Genomic DNA, 20,316 nt, shown 5'->3' on the forward strand with positions numbered 1-20,316 from the left:
CAGGCTTGATTTGCCTAGAGGCCTTTGTACTTACTGTTTCTCATCATTTGGTTCTCTGTTCAAGTGTCTCCTCCCCCAATTCTCTCTATTTCATGATCCTGCTTTTTTTTTTCTTGTAATGAAATTATCTAATCATTTAGTATTTATTTGCTTCTATTGTTTGCACTTTATTTGTATTTACTGTTTGTTTTCCCCACCTCTCCCTCTAGTCCTCAAATATAAATGTTTTGGATCCCTTTATATCCCTCCCCCTAAAATAGTACTTAAAACAGATCTGACGTGAACTAGGCCCCTAAATGAACAATTGTGAAATGAATGAACAAGGAAACTCTACCATACCTTATAGAGTCGTTTTTAGATCATCAGCTAAAATCTGTGGCCAGCACATCAGGTTCTAATGAACTTCTTTAGGTATGTGTCCTAAGTGAATGTATTGCCATAGGTCTAAGTAAACATGCAGTGGGAAGAAACAAGGAATAACTTATTTCTTTGTATTATAGAAAATTTCAAACATAAACAGAAGTAGATGTAGATAAGATTAGCCTAATGGATCCTCTTGTACCCCGTGGTGGACAGACACTAGCGTGGCCCCCTCATCCTGGTGTCCATACCCTGGATAATCCTCTCTTCTGAGTATGTGCATAAACTGTGACTTGCTTTCTAAGCAATAGAATATGGCAGTTTTATGTCTCCCCTGTGTGATTACTTATGTTATACAAGATTCCATCTTGCTAACAAACTTACTCCAGGGACTCCGTGCTGGCTCGATGAAGTCAGTGGCCACGCTGAGAAAGGGCACGTGACAATGAACTCCAGGGGCACTCTAGGAGCTGAGGGCAGTCGTCAGTTGTCAGCTAGCAAAAAGCCAGGGTCTTCAGTCCTACAGCTGCAAGGAAATGAAATCTGCCAGTGACCTGACTGAGCAAGGAAGCTGATACTTTTCCAGTTGAGCCTCCAGATAAAACACAGCCTCACCAACACCCTGATCGTAGGTTAAGACCCTAAGCAAAGGATCCTAGGTGCCTGGACACCTGACCCATAAAAAATGTGAGATAATACACTGGTGTTGTTTTGAGCTGCTAAATTTTTGCTAATTTGCGGCAATATGCAACTAATTCAGATATATCACCCAATGGAAACAATTTTCCATAGTTTGTCAGTATTGGTTCATCTATACGGTCATGGTTTTGGGGCTGGAGTATTTTAAAGCACTTGCAAACACTCTAGTATCTCTAACAGAAAAGGACTTTTTAAAATATAACTGTGATGCCAGAAAAACTAAGGCTTCACTGAGAACCAAAATAGAAGGCTTTCTAAAGCCAGGAAGTTGATGGATCTAGTATATTAATTGGACACAGGGAGAAAAGGTATGTTCTATAAATTGAGTAAGAATAACATCCCCTTGATCCCATAAGCTAAAGAACAGGTAAGAATATGAGACCTTTCCCTTGAAAGGTCTAAGCCAGTTGTCGTCATTGTTGTTTTTAAATAGTGTAGCCACAAAGCACTTAATTGTTCCTATCATATGCTCACCCGTCCTACAAAATCTCAAATGATTCAAACCCAATTCTGATTGTAGGTTTAAGATCCAACTTAGTCCTCTAACCTGTTCTGGAATGGACCCTTGTGAAGAAATCCACTTTTTTCATAACTCCTTATAATTTCATGTCCTACTATAATTGCCATCCCTACCACTTTCCCCTTACTGCAGGAAGCTCTTTCCAACTGGCCCCAGTTCTTTCTCTTTCTTGTATAAACCAGTCTCATCTACCTTTGACACTGCTCACCGAGGCTTTTCTCAGGGCTCTGGGTTCAATCTCATCACCACCGGGGCACTTCGAGATCTCTGGCAAGTAGAACGTTCTCTAAACTGGATACAACAGTGCCTCGCAGGGTTGGAGCAAAGATTAGGTAAAGAAGGTGTGTAATGTGCAAAGTGCCCAGCATCCGGAAGGCACAGCCGCTCCCCACCATTCCCTTTGTTACTTCCCATCTCCAGTCTCTGAGCACCAGAACGCCCAGCACCGCGCCTCTCCCGCTTTCGTCGCGGTGGATGAAGGGATTTGTAGTTTTTTGGTCCCCAAGTCGTACTTCCTCTCGGAGCCAGTCGGCGAGAGAAAGAACTACACATCCCAGTGGGCAGTGAAAGGAAAGTGGGGCTCGGAAAACCGAGCGTCCCCGCCCAGCTGCCTTTGCTTTCGGCTGCCCACTGGTTGTCCCCACCACGCGAGGGTCCGACCCCGCGGCAAAGCCACGGAGGGGCCGAGCGCACCCGCGGATCTGCCGGGACGGTGGGGCGGGGCGGGGCGGGGCGGGCAGGGGAGGCGCGGGCTGGAGAGAAGAGCGGTCGGTTCCTCCGCTGTCGTGGGAGCTCGCAGGGGAAAGGGGAGAAATAAAGCGAGTAATTCGCGAGCGCCCGTGTCGGAGAAGTGAGAAAGAAAGGGTTGGGGAGGCAGCAACCCCCGCAGAGCCTGACCGCACGGGCTTGTCCTCCGGGACGGAGGCAGGGATCCGGGGCCGGAGGGGACCCAGACCGCCCCGCTCTCCCTGCGGGAAACCTGGAAGCCAGCCGGGCCCCGAGACACCCCCCCAACCCAGCCCTCATCCCGGAGTCAGGCCTGCCTCATACCACCTCTCCCCATCCCGTCGCCGGGCACCCCCGCCCACTCCCGGGCAGCAATAGAGCTCCCCGCAAGTCGACTGTGCGCCCCGCTGGGGGAGGAAGAGGAAGAGCCGGGACAGGCCGGGGAGGGTCACCTCTCCGCGCGGGTTCTTCAGGTCCCCGGGAGTGACAAGAATGAATTTGCGTGTTGCTGCGTGAATGTGTCTGTGCGCGGAAGCGGCAGCTGCTGCCGGGAATAAACCCGGAGGAGACGCTGGGAGGCGGACCGAGTCTGCGGGCGAGTGCACACCGCGGCCGGCTCGCGGGCACCGACCCGAGCAGTCCGCGAGCGTTGCCCGGGGGAACCCAGCGCCTTCCCGGGGGGCCGCGCCGGGCCCGCCCAAGAGTACTGGGGTGGGGACCCCGCGGAGCCGGGGGGACCCCGCGGGCGAGAAGGAGGAGCCGGGGGAGGAGCCGGGCTGGCTCGGCGAGGGCCGCCGCCCACCCGGCTGGGAGGAGGCGGACCCGCTGTGAGCGCCGCGCGCGCGCCGGGGCTGAGCCTTGCAAACAAGTGTCTGTGGCGCTCGCCCCGCGGCCCTGAGACGCGCTCCGCCGCCCCCTTCCTTCGGCGGCCCTCCTTGCGCCCGGCCCAGCCCCTATGGGGCAGGAGGGAGCTGGGGAGCCGCTGGCCGTGCAGCCCACGAGCCGCCGCCGCGACCCTCGGCCCTGGCGGCCCCGGCAGCCCCGCGCGGGGGCCGCGGTCTGGGCTCGGCTGCCAGGCGCGCCGGCGCGGGGTCGCCGCGCGAGCAGCGCCCGGGCTGTCGCCGAGCCCGCTCCTGACAGAATAACGTGCTCGGTTTCCCCACCCACCCCTGGGAGGGGTTGCCGGTGCCGCGAGCTGCCTCCCAGTTGCCATCGCTCTCTCCTGGGGAGGATCCGCCGCCGGGAGGAAGGATTAGAATAAACCTGGCCGCGGCGCCGAAGTGGCTCCCGAGGAAGCCGGCGCCGGGGCCGCCGCCTCGTGTCCCCTCGGGGCGCAGCGCTCGGGGGTCGGCTGGCCGGAGCCGAGGCGCGGCCGGCGGGCCGGGGGCGGCGGGGTCGAGCGAGCGGCTGTGCGAGGGGGCGGGCGCGCGGCGAGCCGGGTGCCGGCCGGGCGGCCCCTCGCGCCCCGCGGGGCCCCGGAGCCCGTGTACGCGGGTTGGAAGCGACTGAGGACCGCCGCCGAGGGCTGCGGGCGAGTGCCGTCCCTCCCGGAGGGGGACCCGGCTATGACAGCTGGGCTCCCGCAAGGGTTAACCTGGGTGTCCTCGGCAAAGTTGTCGCCGAGCCGGGAGCCGGCGTAGGGGCCGCGGCGCCGCGGCTCGGGGGGCGGCCGGGCGGCCGGCGGCGGTCGTGGCTCGGCGGCGCCCGCGCGGCCGGGGGGCTTCTGGGGGCGTGCGCCCCCAGCCGGCTGCCCTCGTGGATGCCTCCCGGCGGCGGCGGGCCCATGAAAGACTGCGAGTACAGTCAGATCAGCACCCACAGCTCCTCCCCCATGGAGTCGCCCCACAAGAAGAAGAAAATCGCGGCCCGGAGGAAATGGGAGGTTTTCCCGGGAAGAAACAAGTTCTTCTGCAACGGCAGGATCATGATGGCCCGGCAGACGGGCGTCTTCTACCTGACTCTCATCCTCATCCTGGTCACTAGCGGACTCTTCTTCGCCTTCGAGTAAGTAGCAGCGAAAGCTCCGCGACGCCCTGCTCCCCTTGCCTCTCCCGACCCCTGCCCCTCCTTTCGCTACTTTCGTTTTCTAGAAGTCTTATTTGCTGTACATTGTTATATAATGCAAACCCACTTCTCCCTCTTTTTCTTTTAGAGGTCTGTTTGGTCTTTGGTCCCCAGAGATAATGCAGTCCTGGGTCGGGCTCTGGGAGTGCAGAGGGGAGAGGGCACACTTGGAAGGTGTGCCGGCCTTGTTGCTCCCAAGGGTTGGGTGGCACCTCGCAGGTGACTGATTCTTGGTGCTGTCTCTACTGAGTTTGGAGACTAGCAAGCCAGCCCAGATGTAGCGTTGTGTGGGAAGGGAGGATGAGGCTGATTCCTCAGTCAGGGGTAAATACTATTGACTTCCTTTCTTGCTCACAAGCTGTAGGGCATCTTGTTAAGCTCATTTACTAAATCGTCTAGGTACCTTTGCTGAATAGTGAAGAATCTTGGTTATTTCAGGTTTCCACGTGTAGGCCACCCGATGTGGCCTGGAAGGATAATTTTGTTTTTCATTCTCCTTAGATGGTCGCTTTTGATCAACAATTTCTGATTACCACGAGGTTTCCAAACTCTTCGCTTTTAAAAAAGTTCCAATAAAAAATATTTGGAAATACACACTTTCTCCTCCCCACCCCTCCATGTTGGGGAACAGGTGAAAGGAGACTTTCTCAGCGTGTTCAGGAATAGTATGACACTGCATGGTAACTTCTGTTTTCAGAAACAGTACTTTGGGACTTTAGGGCTTTTATTTGAAAAAAGTGCATGCAAGCCTTCGCCGTTTTCAGGAAAATCAAGTTGGCCAGTAGCAACTGTCCTCCTGCCAACTAATGAAAGATCTTCTTATTTATTAATAGATTAGATAAAGTACTTTAACCACATTCCAGAATGAATTTCAATTGCTTTTATTGGGTCCAACATTTGCAGTGCAGCTTCTTATGTAATTCCTGGTATCCTATGCACAATAAAAGTTGTAGCTACTCCACTACACCCCCCCCCAAAAACACCCCAATACACTTATTGGGAGTTCTTTGAGTTTCCTGTATCCTGCTTATTATGGGGCATGATACCCATTCAGTCTACATCTTCTGTTGCAGAGGGTTAATTAAACCTTTGTGTTTCTTTACTTTTGTCTCTGGTAAATATTAATAGGCTCTGATACTGTGCCCAGCGTTTGGTATTCCAAATGCTATCTCAATCAGAAATGAATGATCTCTTGACAATGTCATACTTTTCATGTAAACCCTTCTGACTCTGAGGGGAAATATTTTGTGTCTGAACATTGTGCTATGATGAACAGTTTTTTAGCAGGATTGAGTTAGACCAGGTGAGGAGAGGGATCTCAGAGGTAAGCCTCACAGCTCCCCCAGACCTCACGCACAACCGCTTCATTTCTGACTGTATACATTTCCCAGGTCTCTTCCAGAAGTTTAACTTTGGGGCATATTTGCTGCTAGGGTGGAGCCTGTTGGGGGCCTTGGGGATGGGAGGGGGAGGGTGTGAAAAGGCTTTGGGAATGGCAGGAGAAATGCTCTGTTCTTCCTCTGTTGCTCCCCTTGTCCCCTTCCAGAGCCAGCCACTCGTCCTTACAGACCTGGGTCTGAGTCATAATAGATTCAGGCACTGGAGTCATGATGCCATGTGACTGAACACAAATGCCATCCTTCTAAGGGTGGCTTTCCTTATAGGTGGTCTTCTAGGTAGATAGGATTCCCTATGTTCCTAATGTTTAAAAAGTTTTGAACTGATCTCTATTGGCATGTTTGCTCTTTTTGGCAATTTTAGGAGTGGGGAAAATGGGTTAATTTTGTGAGCTTGAGCCACAGGTGTGTTTCATGCAGGATGATGAATGTTTCATTTTCTGGGTACACCCAACTCCCCACTGTATGGTTAGAGATCCCCTCTAGTTGTACTTACTGTCTTTTATTTTTCTTTATTCAAATACTGCTTTCAAGCAAACCATCATAAATTCATATTCGCCTCTTAAGCTCTGTGTGTGTTTCTTCCAAGAGTTCCCCAAAGTCCTCACTAGTAGGTTGTTAGGGATTTTTCTCTGCGTTAGCATTGTGTTAACCAATGGCTGTAGGAATAAACGTGTGCTGGGATTTTATTAGCTACCATTGGAAGCTTCGTTTTTAGATAAGCTGTGTGTGTGTGTGTGTGTGTGTGTGTGTGTGTGTATTTGGTCTCCAAGAGTGTTGCTTCAATTAGGCAATTTGAAATTTCAAGAAAATAGGCCAGTCCTGGCCTGATGCCTCAGTTGGGAAAAATCGCAGGGCTATTCAAACTATAGAATTTTATGGTTTGGCTAAGAATATTGTCACTGTGTTGCTTTTAAGTTCTTTATCATTGCTAATGACAAAGTGAAATTACATGACTTTGGCCAAATTAATTTGATAGACTCAGAGAAGCAATTAGTTCCATGCCTAGGATATGAAATGCCAGCAGCCTAAAAGTGAAGAGAAAATTGCATTTTTGTCTGCTCACTGCCTGCCTCCCTTCTGCCCTTTCTTTAGTTATTTATTGAGCACATACTATGTGTTTGCCTATGTGGATTAATTTCATGTCTAGATAACTTTAATATTAGTAGAATTCGTGTTCAAACATTAGAGTCCATGTTTCCCCATGCAGTTACAAAAGGCAAGTATAACATTTGAAAAGAAGACACAAGGCTTAGCTTTGGACCTCCTTTTCCTGCAGCTCTTCCCCTACCCTCCCTCTCATTCCCAGCCTTGAACAGAGGACAGGGAAGTTCGTCCAAGAGAAAGGGACTTAATTATTGGAGGATAGCAACAGGTGTTGATACTGCCTCTCACCCTGGGAAAAAGGCAGGGTGGGAATGATTATTCCCAGATTGCAGATGAAGTGACAGAGGCGTAAAGAGGTGACATAACCAAGGGTCACACACTAACTAGTGTCAGGGCTTCTGACTGCAAAGCCAGTGCCCTTTCTGACCCACGGTGCCGCTCTCCCTCCGAGTATAGAAGAGTGCTTAAAGGTATGGACTTTGGAAGGACGGATCCCAAGATTCTAACCAGAAGTATGACCCTGGGCAAAAAATTTGACTCTTCTAAGCCTCAGTTTCCCAATCTGTTAAATGGGATTAATAATATCTACCTTAAAGTGTTACAATGATTAAATGAAAAAATATACTTAGTCCAGTGTCTCATACATAGCCAGTACTCAAAAAACAGCACATATCATTAGAACAAACCTTAGAAGTAGCCTCCCCAGGACTCCCTTTTCTGAGAGCCTTTGAAGGAGGGAGTAAGTGGGTTAATAAGCAAGTATAACAGCAATAGCATATTGGACTGGAAAAAAAAAAAAGCAGAACTGTGTAGTTTGCCATTGAAATAAAGACCTTTGTATAAGTCTGAGGAGTGGCTTCACTCTTGATCCTTCAGAGTGGGAGTCCTGCAGAGAGGTCTGGGACACCCCCCCCCCCTTTGTCCAGACCTGAGCAGGAGCACCAAGGAAACCTCCAAGAAGCAGGGACTGGATTTCATTTCCGTTTTCAAAGCTACCATCTTAGATCTGTGAAGACAATAAAGAAAGCTACTAGAAGCTCCCGATGCAACTCCGCTCATTTTCGGGTAGGGCCGGACTGTGTATTTTGGGGCATCTTGAGTGCAGCACGTGTACTGATAGAGAGTGCCAGCATTTTGTAGCTGTATTCGAGACGGAAGGAAGTTGCTTGCAGTGCTGTCGAGACCTGTCACTGCTCCTTGCAGCGACTGAGGGCCTGGCTCATCTGAGACTCGCAGCAATGTCCTCATTCTTACATCCCCAGAAGCACAAGTTGAAAAGATCAGTGAACATTATCAATTTCTGTGTCTCTTCTTCTCTGACATACGCATACTTACAGCCTGCCCTTGTTTTGAGTTGAAAATTTGAAAATAAAAAGTCTTTGGTCCTGAACTATTGACATCTCGTCGTCTCCAATCACAGGGGCAGAAAGGAGATGAGCCAGGCGTCCAGGTGAGGCTGGTGTTTCCTGGAGCCTCCGCGAGGTAGGGGAGGCCTGCTCAGATCTTAGACTTGACAGTCTCTTGCTTCTGTGCTGTGGCCACAGACAATATGGGGTGTGACTGGGGCTGAAATACTTGGGAATGTGGACGCATTCTTAAGTTCCTTGTCACTGAAAGTCCATTGATGATTTTTTAAAAAAACTACATGTTTCTTCTTCCCTCTCCTTCCCTTCTCTCCTTCCTTTTCTCCTTCCCGCCTTCCCTTTGTTCCTCCTCCTCTTCCTCCTTCTTTCTTTGGCCGATCCCCTCTGAAATAAGTCAGTGGAACTGGGATGATGTTTGCTTTGCAGATGGAAGAAGGGCCTGTCCCCCATAAACAAAAGTGCTGTTTCCAATAATAATTCCTCCCTTATAGATGGGAAATCCTTTATTATTTAGTAGAAGATGCTACCCTTTTAACATATAAGGACCCTCTCTTTTCTCAACCGTCCTATTCGGAACTTCATCAAGTTTACACCATCTCAGAAAACCTATGGGAAGTGTCCTGTCTTCTGGCCAGATGCTGGCCATGCCGTGCATCGTAGAACACTGTGGGGTTGATAGTAGGTGACGGTAGATGACCATCAGGATGTTACCCTGAACATTCCCTATTAACCAGGTAGATGGTGTCGACACTTTATAACTCACTATGGATCCACCCAGGAATTTTCGGTGGCTTCAAAACCTTATTATTGACCTCTTGACATGAGGGCACTAACCCTTTCATTTGTGTGCAAGATCAACACATGGAACTTCCATGAGGATAGTCTTGTTCACTGTCGTACTCTAGTACCTAAAACATTAGCTGTACACAGTAGGCTTTCAGTGGATATTTGTTGTTTATGGAATAATTGCAGTATTGAAACACTCTGAAAAATAACTTCCTTGTGCTTTAGTTTTTCATCTTGCGAAGTTGTCAACATTAATAAAATTTATAACTAATAATGCCCTCTAGAACACATTTGCCTTAGAAGCTTTGATTATTAGGTATAAGTCTTCTGATTTTAGGATCAGGTCTTATCCCTTTTTAAGTGTGTTAATTGAAGCAGAGGAAATAAAAGGTTTTCTTAGTTACTTAGAAAACTAGTAACAGAGTTGGGATGTTCACTTGGCTAACTAAAACTTCTTTCTAGTTTTTCTTTATTTTTTAACTAAATGCTTTAAGCAAATAAAACACTTTGTGATGTATAAGAATGTTACCCAACTACAACAGTACCTGGAATAATTTCACATTTTATGGGTTCTTGACTTTGGATACTTGAATTTATTTAATAAAACTCTTAAGGATATTGTTGACTCTCAGCTAGTGGGAAGTGATACCAAGTTATACAGTAAGGACGTCTGTAGGTACCTGTAATAGGGTAATGATGGTCAATTATTTAATGGGCCATATCTACGTAACCTGAAGATTTTTCCTTGGCAGAGCAATGTTGCACGTAATTTATTCATTGCAGAGTTGCTGTGTCTTAGCAAGAGAATTTAAATTAAGTGTTTCAAGGAAGCGTATTCATTTTTTTGCAGCTGAGGTTGTTGGGAAAGGGAAAACATTGGTGGTCAATAGATACTTCTAATTAGTTACATCCGGGAATTTGGATCTGATAAAAAACTTGGCTCAGGGGCGCCTGGGTAGCGCAGTCGTTAAAGCGTCTGCCTTTGGCCCAGGGCGTGATACCGGCGCTCCGGGATCAAGTCCCACATCGGGCTCCTCCGCTGGGAGCCTGCTTCTTCCTCTCCCACTCCCCCTGCTTGTGTTCCCTCTCTCGCTGGCTGTCTCTCTGTCACATAAATAAATAAAATCTTAAAAAAAAAAACCAAAAACTTGGCTCAGGTGAAGGCTGGGGACCATCTTAATGCTTTTGTTTAGTTCTTTACTAACTATAAAAGTTGGTCCCAATTCAAACTAATTTTTATAAACTGGATGATCTTCTGCCTCAATTTCCACCCTTTAAAAAATGTAATGTTAGACTCATACAGAAGATTCTATGTAACACACGTGCAAGTTTTGAAATAAAATATTGTAAAGAGTACCTGTGGGACTACCACTCAAGAACCACATTGGTACCAGGGCTTTTGAATCTACTCACACCCTCTGGATTTCAGCTCTGATCCGTCTCCCTGCCCCTCCCTGAGGTCTTCACCGCCTGAGCTCAGTCATTATTAATGCCTTGCCTCTTTTTCCTCAAGATTTCTTAATGTATGCATTCCCAAACAGCAGATTGTTTAGTTTGGCTTATTTTGCTATATAAAAAATATAAAAAAAATTCTTATATATGTGAAAAAGTAAAGAAATCTTTATAGATATAAAAACTCCATCTCTGTCCTTTTCCCTCCCTCCCTCTGGACCATTAAAGAGTAAGTTGCAGACATCATGTCCTTTTATATCCAAATTTTTTAGCATTTCATGCTTAAGAAAAAGACATTTTCTTACGTAAACACAGTATTGTTAACCCTTGAACAACACAGGTTTGAGCTGCAGGGGTCCACTTAAGTATGGACTTTTTTCACAGTACAGTACTGTAAATGTATTTGCTCTTCTTCTTCTTCTTCTTTTTTTTTTTAAGATTTTATTTATTTGTCAGAGAGAGACAGCCATGGAGAGAGGGAACACAAGCAGGGGGAGCGGGGGAGGAAGAAGCAGGCTCCCAGCGGAGGAGCCTGATGTGGGGCTCAATCCCAGAACGCTGGGATCACGCCCTGAGCCGAAGGCAGACGCTTAACACCTGCGCCACCCAGGCGCCCCTGTATTTGCTCTTCTTTATGGTTTTCTTAATACCATTTTCTTTTCTTTAGCTTACTTTATTGTAAGAATACAGTGTATAGTACATGTAACATACAAAATATGTGTTAATGGACTGTTTATGTTATCTGTAAGGCTGCTGGTCAACAGTAGGCAATTAGTTAAATTTTGAGGGTGTTGAAAGTTACACACCAATTCTCAACTGTGTGGGGTGGAGTGAGGTTGGCACCCAACCCCCGTTTTGTTCAAGAATCAACTATAATGGTATCAATTTCAGTAAATTTAATGTGGCCACAACAGTTCATATTCAAATTTTATTGTTAGGTTTAAGCTTATGATCTTGGTATTTGTTTTGTGCTTATCTAATATTTATTATTTCTCTTTTCTCCTTCTAGCCTTCACTTATGTGAACTGCATAGTTTTACTATTCCATTTTATTTCCATTAAAAAATTTAGGCTGTATTTCTTTGTATTCTTTTTTTAGTAGTTATGTAAGAAATTAGAATATTCATGTTTATCCTGTTATAGGCTACCTCCAAACAGTAATACTGTACTTCCCAAATAATGTAGAAAACCTGAAACATAATTTTACTTACTTCTCCCACCCTTTGTAACTCTATTATCATAAAATGTATATCTGTGTGTGCTATAAACCCAGTGATGTTACTACTTTAAAGCTGTCCATAGTATATAAAAGAAACCTGAATATATATACCTATAAGAAACAAAGATAATTTAAAGTAAAACATATACCCACATAAATCTAAAAAATACATTTATATATAAAACAGATAATTTTAAATGGAATTTTATATTTATCTTTACAGATTTACCATTTCTAGTACGATTTATTTCTTCCATCTATATCATCTCCCTTTGGCCTAAAGTACTTCTTTTAGCATTTCTTGATGCAGGTCTGCTGGTGACAAGTTCTTTTAGATTTTGCTTTTTCTGAAAATGGTTGCCTTCATTTTTAAAGGATAGAAGATCTTTTCACTGGATATAGAATTCTAGTTTGACAGTTGTTTGAATCAGAACTTTGAAGATATTGGTCCATTGTCTTCTGGTCTCTTGTTTCTGATGAGAAGTTAGCCTTTATTTTTAGCATTTTCCCCCGTGGTTTATAATGGGTGAGTTTTTTTTCCCAGCTGATTTTCTCTTTATCTTTTGTTTTTAACAGTTGAACTACAATATGCCCAGGTGTAGTTTTCTTTCTACTTATATGGCTTAGGGTTTGCTAAGACTTCTGGGATCTGTGGGTTGATATCCTTCATCAGGTTTAGAAATTTTTCATCCATTATTTCTTCAGGTATTTCTTTTGTCCCTCTCTTATCCTATTTTTTTTTTTTAATAATCTGTGTGTGTGTCTGTGTGTGTGCGTGTGTACACCTGCACTTCAGTTTGAATAATTCCTGTTGGTCTGACCTTATGATTACTGAACCTTTCCTCAGCTGTGTTAAACCATCTGTGATATCTTATTTTTTTTATTTTGAGCATTTCTACATTAAAAAAATAGTTTTTTATATAATTAAAAAGATAATTTCTATTCTTCTGAAATTCTTCATTCATTCATGTCCATGTCTTCCACTGGATCCTTTAACATATTTTTTTGTAGTTATTCTAAACTCTTTGCCTGATGATTCCAACAGCTGTATCATCTCTGGGTCTACTTCTTTTGGCTGTTTCTTCTCTTGACCATGGGTTCTATTTTCTCCCTTCTTTGTGTGTCTCATAATTTTTGATTGCATGTCAGATATTGTGTATAAAAGAATTGTAGAGGATGCGGCAATTTAAAAGGGCATGCCTTTTATCAGGCCGCTAGTGTGTGGGCTGAGTCAGTCTAATTTATTATTGAAATGGATGTGGTCTTTACTGAAGCTTTAGTTAGATCCATTTCATCACTGAATTCAAATGTTTCGAGGGCAGAGACTTTCCCTTTAGCAGGAATTAGGATCTGAATTCTCAGGATTTCTTTATGCTTCATAGCCGAGTACCAGCTTACTCAACTGTGGAAGATTTCTCAGCCAGTCCATTAACAGTTTGGGTTACTGGGGAGTTTTCTTTGCTTATAGCCCTTTCCCAGCCTCCCTCATCTCAGCCCATCTGTCTTGGTCCAACTATCTGGCCTCAGCTTTTGGAGGGCAGCTGCACTACCTAGGGTGAAGGCCTGAAGTGCATAAGGGAGATTTTCTCACTTTTCATGCTTTGACCCCTGCCTTACCCTTGGGAAAATCTTAGAACCGCAGGGCAGTTGCCTCTCAACTCTCCTGCCCTACCCCCAGCCTTTAGTGTACTCTTACCGTGTTTTTGGTGAGGATCGATGGGAAGGAGTTGGCTGGTGGTGCAGACTTACTCTGTGGCTCAGGCTCCCTGGAATTCTTATCCTTGCCATCCATGTAGCCATTAAACTTGCTTAAAAATTTACCTGTTTTCTTCTTATTCCTGGATATGGTGGATTCCTGTTCTTCCTGCCACTTTGCTAGGAGTGAGAGCAGTTGTTGGCCTTTTTTCTCTTGGGAAGGACTCAACACATTTAAGCTTCTTTGCTTCCTTAGCTCTCTGATATATTTTAAAAAACTGCTTTTGTAGCTAATCTGGCTTGTTCTCATTGTCACAGTGGGAGTGATTGCTCTTACAACTTTCAGCTTGTGATTTTTTTTTAACTTAATGTGTTTCTCAGATTCATGTATGTTGTTGTATACATATGTAATTAACTTTTATTGCTATAATAGTTGGTTTGTATAAATACACTCAATTTATTCTTCATACTCTTTCTAATCTTTCTTTTTTGGACTTCTTGCTGATTCTTGGCATTTACTATTATTTTAAGGGGTAGAATATGCAAGCCTGCCTCTTTATAGGTTTTGCTTTCTTAAGTGTGTCCTGGCAATGACTATGACATCTGGGCTCAAATACTTAGGTCTGAGTAACAGAATTTAGCATGGGATTCAATCTACTATGCTTTTATATGATGGTAAAGTAGTTTTCAGAAGATAATCGTAACTATCATCTAATCATTGAAGTTACATACAATTAAGAGCAAGGTTTATAGAAATATATATCCTTATGATAAGTGAGATACTTTATCACAAATCTTCATTTGCCAGTTTAATTTGAGGCTAGTTTTTTGTTGATTTAAAAAAAAAAAGCTTAACTTTTTATCCCCCACTTATAATACTTTGAGTGTGGAAGCTCTTCTCTGATCCCATGTCTAGCTTAGATACAAACCCTCAGAGTACTTGTAATTAAGGTTCTGTTACTGACCTCTTCTCATGTAGCTGGTTTTAGTTGAAAGTCCTGATAGAAGGGATTTATGATTGAACCAGCCAGCCCTCAGCTCTTGTAGACTCTTCAATCTCCCTAGTGCTCTACATGAGAGAGAAAATCTCTTCCTCTGCCATGTGCAGTCCTAGAATGAAGAGAGAGGTGACAGCTCAGTGTGTGTGTATCCTTTTCCCCTGAATCCTTTCTTCTAAACTGTAGGAGCTGTGCTATCCTTAATTTACACCTATTTTTGCCTCTACCTCCTTGGCCCTTCACAGCTGGGAGCTAACATACCATTGGAATAGGCTTCCCTGTTTCCTTCCAGAGATTTTTGAGGTAGACTTTCTTTCAACTGTAATGGGACCTTTTCGTAAGCACGTTTGGACGGAACACACCATTTTTAAAAATAGGAATACAATAATTTCCATATATCTTCAAACTGAGTTTTAAAAACTGCTGACCCCAAAGTCCATGACAACCTGGTGTTGTTGAGAGCCATCAAAATGTGACAAGGCTGGTGGCTGATAGAGGAGAGTGTAGCCAACGGCCCTCCAGGGCTGGATGCGGTTTGCCTTGAGGTAATCTCATCAGTGGAAGAATGGCTATCTAACTCACTTGGGAAAGGATTTAAGCTCCCTAAGTCTGGTATTTTTTCAGGCACTTCTCAAGAATATGGAGAAACAGCTTATTTTTAACACAAAACACTGGAGTCTATTAGAGGTGTTAGTTCTACTTGCTGAGGTGAGAAATTATTGCCTCCCCTTGTATAAATAGTTAAAATAAAATGGATCCCCAAAATGTGTGTTCCTGGTTACTTTCTTGACAAAATCCAGTGTCCTTCTTTCTTGTTTTTGTTTTTCTCTTTCTTTCAATGGTGTAGGAGATTGTGGCTTTCTCTTTACTTGAAATTTTTTCTTCCTTTAGCTTCTAGGATGTTCATCTCCTGCTTACCAGTTTCTTTTTCTTTTTCTCCTGTATTATACTTGTTCTTTCCTGCTTGTCCTGAATTCACTTTGCTCGTCCCCTTCTCCTTTTCTTACTTTCTTGAGCAAGTTTGAGTCATCGTGGTGATCCCTCTTGCCTCTTCCAATGTGGCTTTCATCTCTTGCTCTCTTTCTCCCTTGCTTAGAGCACCTGTCTTCTAGTCTTGAATTATTCCTGTCTGTAGAGATTTCTTACACAGGTGTCCTGATGCGCAGAGAGCAAGGCATTGAGCACCGCATGTGTTGTTCCTGGATCCACCACTGCGAATGAAGAGAACCCCCCCCCCCCGGTCCCCAGCATTGCAGTTTCCCCTTTTCTCACATACTTAGCCCTTCATCCTCTACTGATCCCTTCCTTTAATGTCTCTTGGGCTATATGCTTCTTCTCTGTTTCCATACTTAGGTAGTGGTTTTCAAACATATTCATGAAATCTTTAACTCTCTTTCCATTAAAAAATGGAGTATAATTCTTCACTCTTTGAATATGGGTCTGCCTTAGTACTAAGTTCTAAAAAATAGAACATGGCAGAAGTGATGCTGTGTGATTTCTGAGGCTAGCTCAGACATGTGATGAAGCTTTCATCTAGTGCACGAGTTCTCGTTCTGTCTCTCTCACTTGGGGCATGTACCTTTGCAGCTCTGAGCTACCATGTGAGAAGTCTATCTACATTACACAGAAACTCCCCATAGTGCAGAGACCAGGTAGAGTGAGTCTGGACCATATATAGAGAGGTGCCCATGGATCCCTCAGCTTTTCCCGCCCAGCTCTTTGAGTCTTCCTGGCACAGCAGCCAGACATGTAAGCTAGTGAGCCTTCACATGATTCCATTCCCCCTCTTCCCTTAGTCTTTGAGTCACCCCAGTGGAAGCCAGATGGAGCAGACATGAACTCTTGCTGCCATGTTCTCTCCACATTGCAGATTTGTGAACAAACAATGTTGTTGTTTAAGCCACTACATTTTGGGGGAGGTTTATTAGACTGGAAAACTTAACTACCAGAAATTCTCAAATGAAGTGTTGAGACTGTTTTGGTGTATGCAGCAATGAACGTGTGACTAACAACACCAAAGTTACAGTGCTGTAGCTTGAGAATTAAAAAAATTTTTTTGGTAACATCAGGGTTAGCTTTTCTCACTCCCTGCTCCCATTCCAATGTGTCCTTGAGTAGGAAAGAAAGGAGTTGCAGCTCAATAATGCATCCACAATTGTGACAAGCCCTGGGCTCCCCTTTTTGTTCATAGGGTAGTTTGAGCTCAGTGGTGTAGGTCCTTATCAGCCCACGCCTAGACCGCAGGCCCGGCCTTCTTTCTCAAATTTTCTTCCATGCTGTGTTCATTATGTTTATAGTGATAGACTCACACACCCATTGCATGGAAAAGTAAATCCACACAAAACTGTTGAAATTAATTGTTCAAGACCTTTCTGTTTTTCTCAGAATTTATTAAGATAGATGACAATCTGTATATTCTTTGAGATCTCTATGTAGAGCCATCCGTCTGTTGATTTTGGAGAGGGTTGAATGTGGAAATGTGACCCTAGTAGGGACTCCTCTTCGATATTGTTGTGTAATAGGATTCTCATTCTTCCTGGCATTTTGAGACCAGGAACGTACCTGCCATACTTTTGACCCACTGAGGCCTTACTGGTAACAGCCTATGGTTGCCTGTGTCTGCAGGTCTATGCTGTCCCAGAAGTGGGCAGCCAGACAGCTAGTGACTCCCAGTGAACTGATCTTTCGAGAAGGCCTCAGATTTATATAATTGATGCACTTTATCATCTTGAATGGTACTATTTTGGGGTCTTTTAATGCCATGAATTTCCCACACACACATTCTTGATGACAGATAAGGGCATTTTTGAACATATAAGCCAAAGTCAAGTTAAATTCTAGAGCTATATATAGCTTATTTTCTTTCTGACCAGGGAGAAAAATTCTTTACTTGGATCTCACACTTACTAACTCAATATCAATTTTCCTGCTTCTCTTTAAGATAGCAATCCATGCAAATCAAATGCCAGAATGGTCCCCACATACATTCAAGTGGTGCTTACTACTCTATTTAGGAAACACACTGACTTTGTGTTTCTGTTTGTGTTCCGGTAACTTTATGCATATTTTGTGCAGATATTTCAAAAGGTATGGTCTTGTCTTTTATTTTTATTTATTTATTTTAAAGATGTATTCATTTATTTGAGAGAGAGGGTGCATGCGCGCAGGGGGAGGGCAGAGGGAGAGAATCTTCAAGCTGACTCCCTGCTGAGTGTGGAGTGGGGAGCCCGATATGGGGCTCAGTCTTAGGACCCATGAGATCATGACCTGAGCCAAAACCAAGAGTCTGATGCTCAACCAATTGAGCCACTCAGGTGCCCCAAAAGGCACGGTCTTGTCTTTTAAAGATAAATAGATACTGAAGGTTAGAGAAGCCTACTCTTTGTCGTAAAATTATTATTCAGTCAGGATTAGCATTGAATAAGATTGTATACAGGAATTATTTCTTCTTTGGCTCACAATAAAAAAATAAAGGTAAGTAGTGTTATTTGTCAGCTCTATGCCTCTACTGAGCTAAAAAAATTAACATTCTGTTTTTTATTTAAAAGTTGAAGTGGTAACAAAACAAACAGTCCCATTCATTCTCCTTCATCTTGGCTGTGGATGGTTATAATGATACAAGAAGTGGCGGATCTGTTCTCTAGAATATGAGATTACTATTCTTCTCCACTCTAAAGAGGATGTGAGCTTTTGGTTTTAGAATATTGTATGGGCTTGGTCCAGTCACCCAGAGTTGACCCTAGTTGGTGTTTTCTTTTCTTTTCTTTCTTTTTTTTAAAGATTTTATTTATTTGTCAGAGAGAGAGAGAGCACAAGCAGGGGGAACGGCAGGCAGAGGAAGAAGCAGACTCCCCGCTGAGCAGAGAGCTGGATGTGGGGCTCCTTCCCAGGACCCTGGGATCATGATCTGAGCCGAAGGCAGACGCTTAACTGACTGAGCCACCCAGGCGTCCCCTAGTTGGTGTTTTCAAGGAAGATCTCAGGTTTTCCTGAATGCAAGCCCTGATCACGCATAATAGGAAGATTTAAAGCGTAGAAATGAATGGAATTGTTTTCCTGTCTCCTCGTTCTCTCTTTCCCCTGAAGAAGTTTCCTATTGCTGCCACAATGGGTTACCACACACTTTGTGACTTAAAATCACACACATTTATAATCTGACAATTCTGTAGATTAGAAGCAGGACATGGGTCCCCCAGAAGGGGCAAAACCTTGGGCCGGATGTTTTTCTTCAGCTACAGGTGGTTTTCTGAGAGGGACTTGGCTAGAAGCTGATGGATGCCAGCATTCCAGCAGCTGGGGGAACAGATGCTTCTGTCCTAAAAGAATAGACAGTGAGGTGGGGCAGGAGGGGGTTATCTGCATGGCTGATGACAGCATCCACCACGGTTAGTGACAGGTGAATGTTGCAGATGGGTCAGCTACCTGGGGGGCTGACCCAGGCTATGGGGGGGAGAGAGGGACTCCAGCCTGGCAGGCTACCGATGGGATCAGGGCGGCCTCAGTGACCTGAAGGCGCCAGGCCAGTCTCCGGTTCTGGAGGGCCACAGAACAGAGCCTCAAGTGCAGGGACCAGAGGCGTCCAGGTTGGGGATGTGCTGCTGGGACTGGACACAGTGTGAAGGTGCAGCAGCCCGCTGGCCGGGGAGAGTCCCTCCTGACCGTTAAGCTGTTGCTGCTCCGTCCCCTCTGGGACTGCTTGCATTTGTGGGGAGAAAGGGGGAAGACAAGGCTGGATTCAGGCTGAACCTGACCTTTAGCTAAATTTCCTTCTCAGTGTGAGATAGACCTTTGTCATCTGAAGATTTTTAAAATTTAAATTCAATTAGCCAACATATAGTACATCATTAGTTTCAGATGTAGTGTTCAGTCATTTATCAGTTGGGTGTAACACCCAGTGCTCATCACATCACGTGCCCTTCTTGATGCCCGTCACCCAGTTACCCCCCCCCTCCCACCCCCCCTCCAGCAACGTTCAGTTTGTTTCCCATAGTTAAGAGTCTCTTGTGGTTTTCTTCCTCTCTGATGACTTCCCATTCAGTTTTCCCTCCCTTCCCCTATGATCCTCTCCGCTGTTTCTTATATTCCACATATGAGTGCAACCATATGATAATTGTCTTTCTCTGATTGACTTATTTCACTCAGCATAATACCCTCCAGTTCCATCTGCGTCGATGTAAATGATAAAGAAGCTGTGGCGTGTATATGTGTACGATGCTTAGAACTTAGCCATCAGAAAGGATGAATACACACTGAAGAAAATTTTAAAATTGTCATTGTTTTCTTCCCCTGTCTTCACCAAAGACAGATTATGGGAGTGAATAGTGGGGCTCTAGAATAAAGCTTAAGAAGTACTCTCTCCTCTGAATCAGGGGGAAAACTATGGAGATGTTTTATAGGAATGCAATAGCTTGTATCAAACTGAAGTATTTCTTCGTGTTTTATTATTTTATTTTATTTTTCAAAGATTTTATTTATTTATTTGACAGAGAGAAAGATAGCCAGTGAGAGAGGGAACACAGCAGAGGGAGTGGGAGAGGAAGAAGCAGGCTTCCCAATGGAGAAGTCTGATGTGGGGCTTGATCCCAGGACTCTGGGATCACGCCCTGAGCCGAAGGCAGATGTTTAACGACTGAGCCACCCAGGCGCCCCATTTCTTCTGTATTTTAGAACAAATATTGTCATTCTTATTTATTTTCCTTTTTTTTGTTTGTTTGTTTTGTTGTTGTTGTTGTTAGAGAAAGGTGTTCTGTGGTCCTAATGGTTCCTCTACCAGCAAGGCTGCTCTCCGTAGCTACTGGAGCAGCCCAAGGGAAGGGGAAGAGCTCGGACTGTGTGTGCGGTGGACATGAAGGGCAGGTTTGGCAAAGAGCCTGCTTAGTTCCAGAATCTCTGTTGTCCTTTAGGTTCATTCAGCCTCCAAAGAAAAGTGG

General features: G+C 44.9%; 1 protein-coding gene across 5 annotated transcripts in view; it reads left to right on the top strand.

The window, feature by feature from the left end:
* Positions 1–3,149: 3,149 nt before the first annotated feature.
* The window catches only part of ZDHHC14 (zDHHC palmitoyltransferase 14), a 264,790-nt gene continuing 247,623 nt past the window's right edge, over positions 3,150–20,316 (top strand). For 2 of the 5 annotated variants that reach the window (XM_087865614.1, XM_087865616.1), the window contains exons 1-2: positions 3,151–4,309; positions 8,294–8,323. In XM_087865614.1, coding sequence (XP_087721740.1) covers positions 4,065–4,309; positions 8,294–8,323 — 275 coding nt within the window. In that variant the 5' untranslated portion in view covers positions 3,151–4,064. Of the gene's footprint in view, positions 4,310–8,293; positions 8,324–20,316 lie in introns of all 5 variants that reach the window. The other 3 variants (XM_045805411.2, XM_045805412.2, XM_087865617.1) reach the window with 2 other exon arrangements.

This window comes from Ursus americanus, chromosome 11 (genome assembly GCF_024610735.1).
Source record: "Ursus americanus isolate L20-20 chromosome 11, mUrsAme1.1.p, whole genome shotgun sequence".
Lineage (NCBI taxonomy): Eukaryota > Metazoa > Chordata > Mammalia > Carnivora > Ursidae > Ursus > Ursus americanus.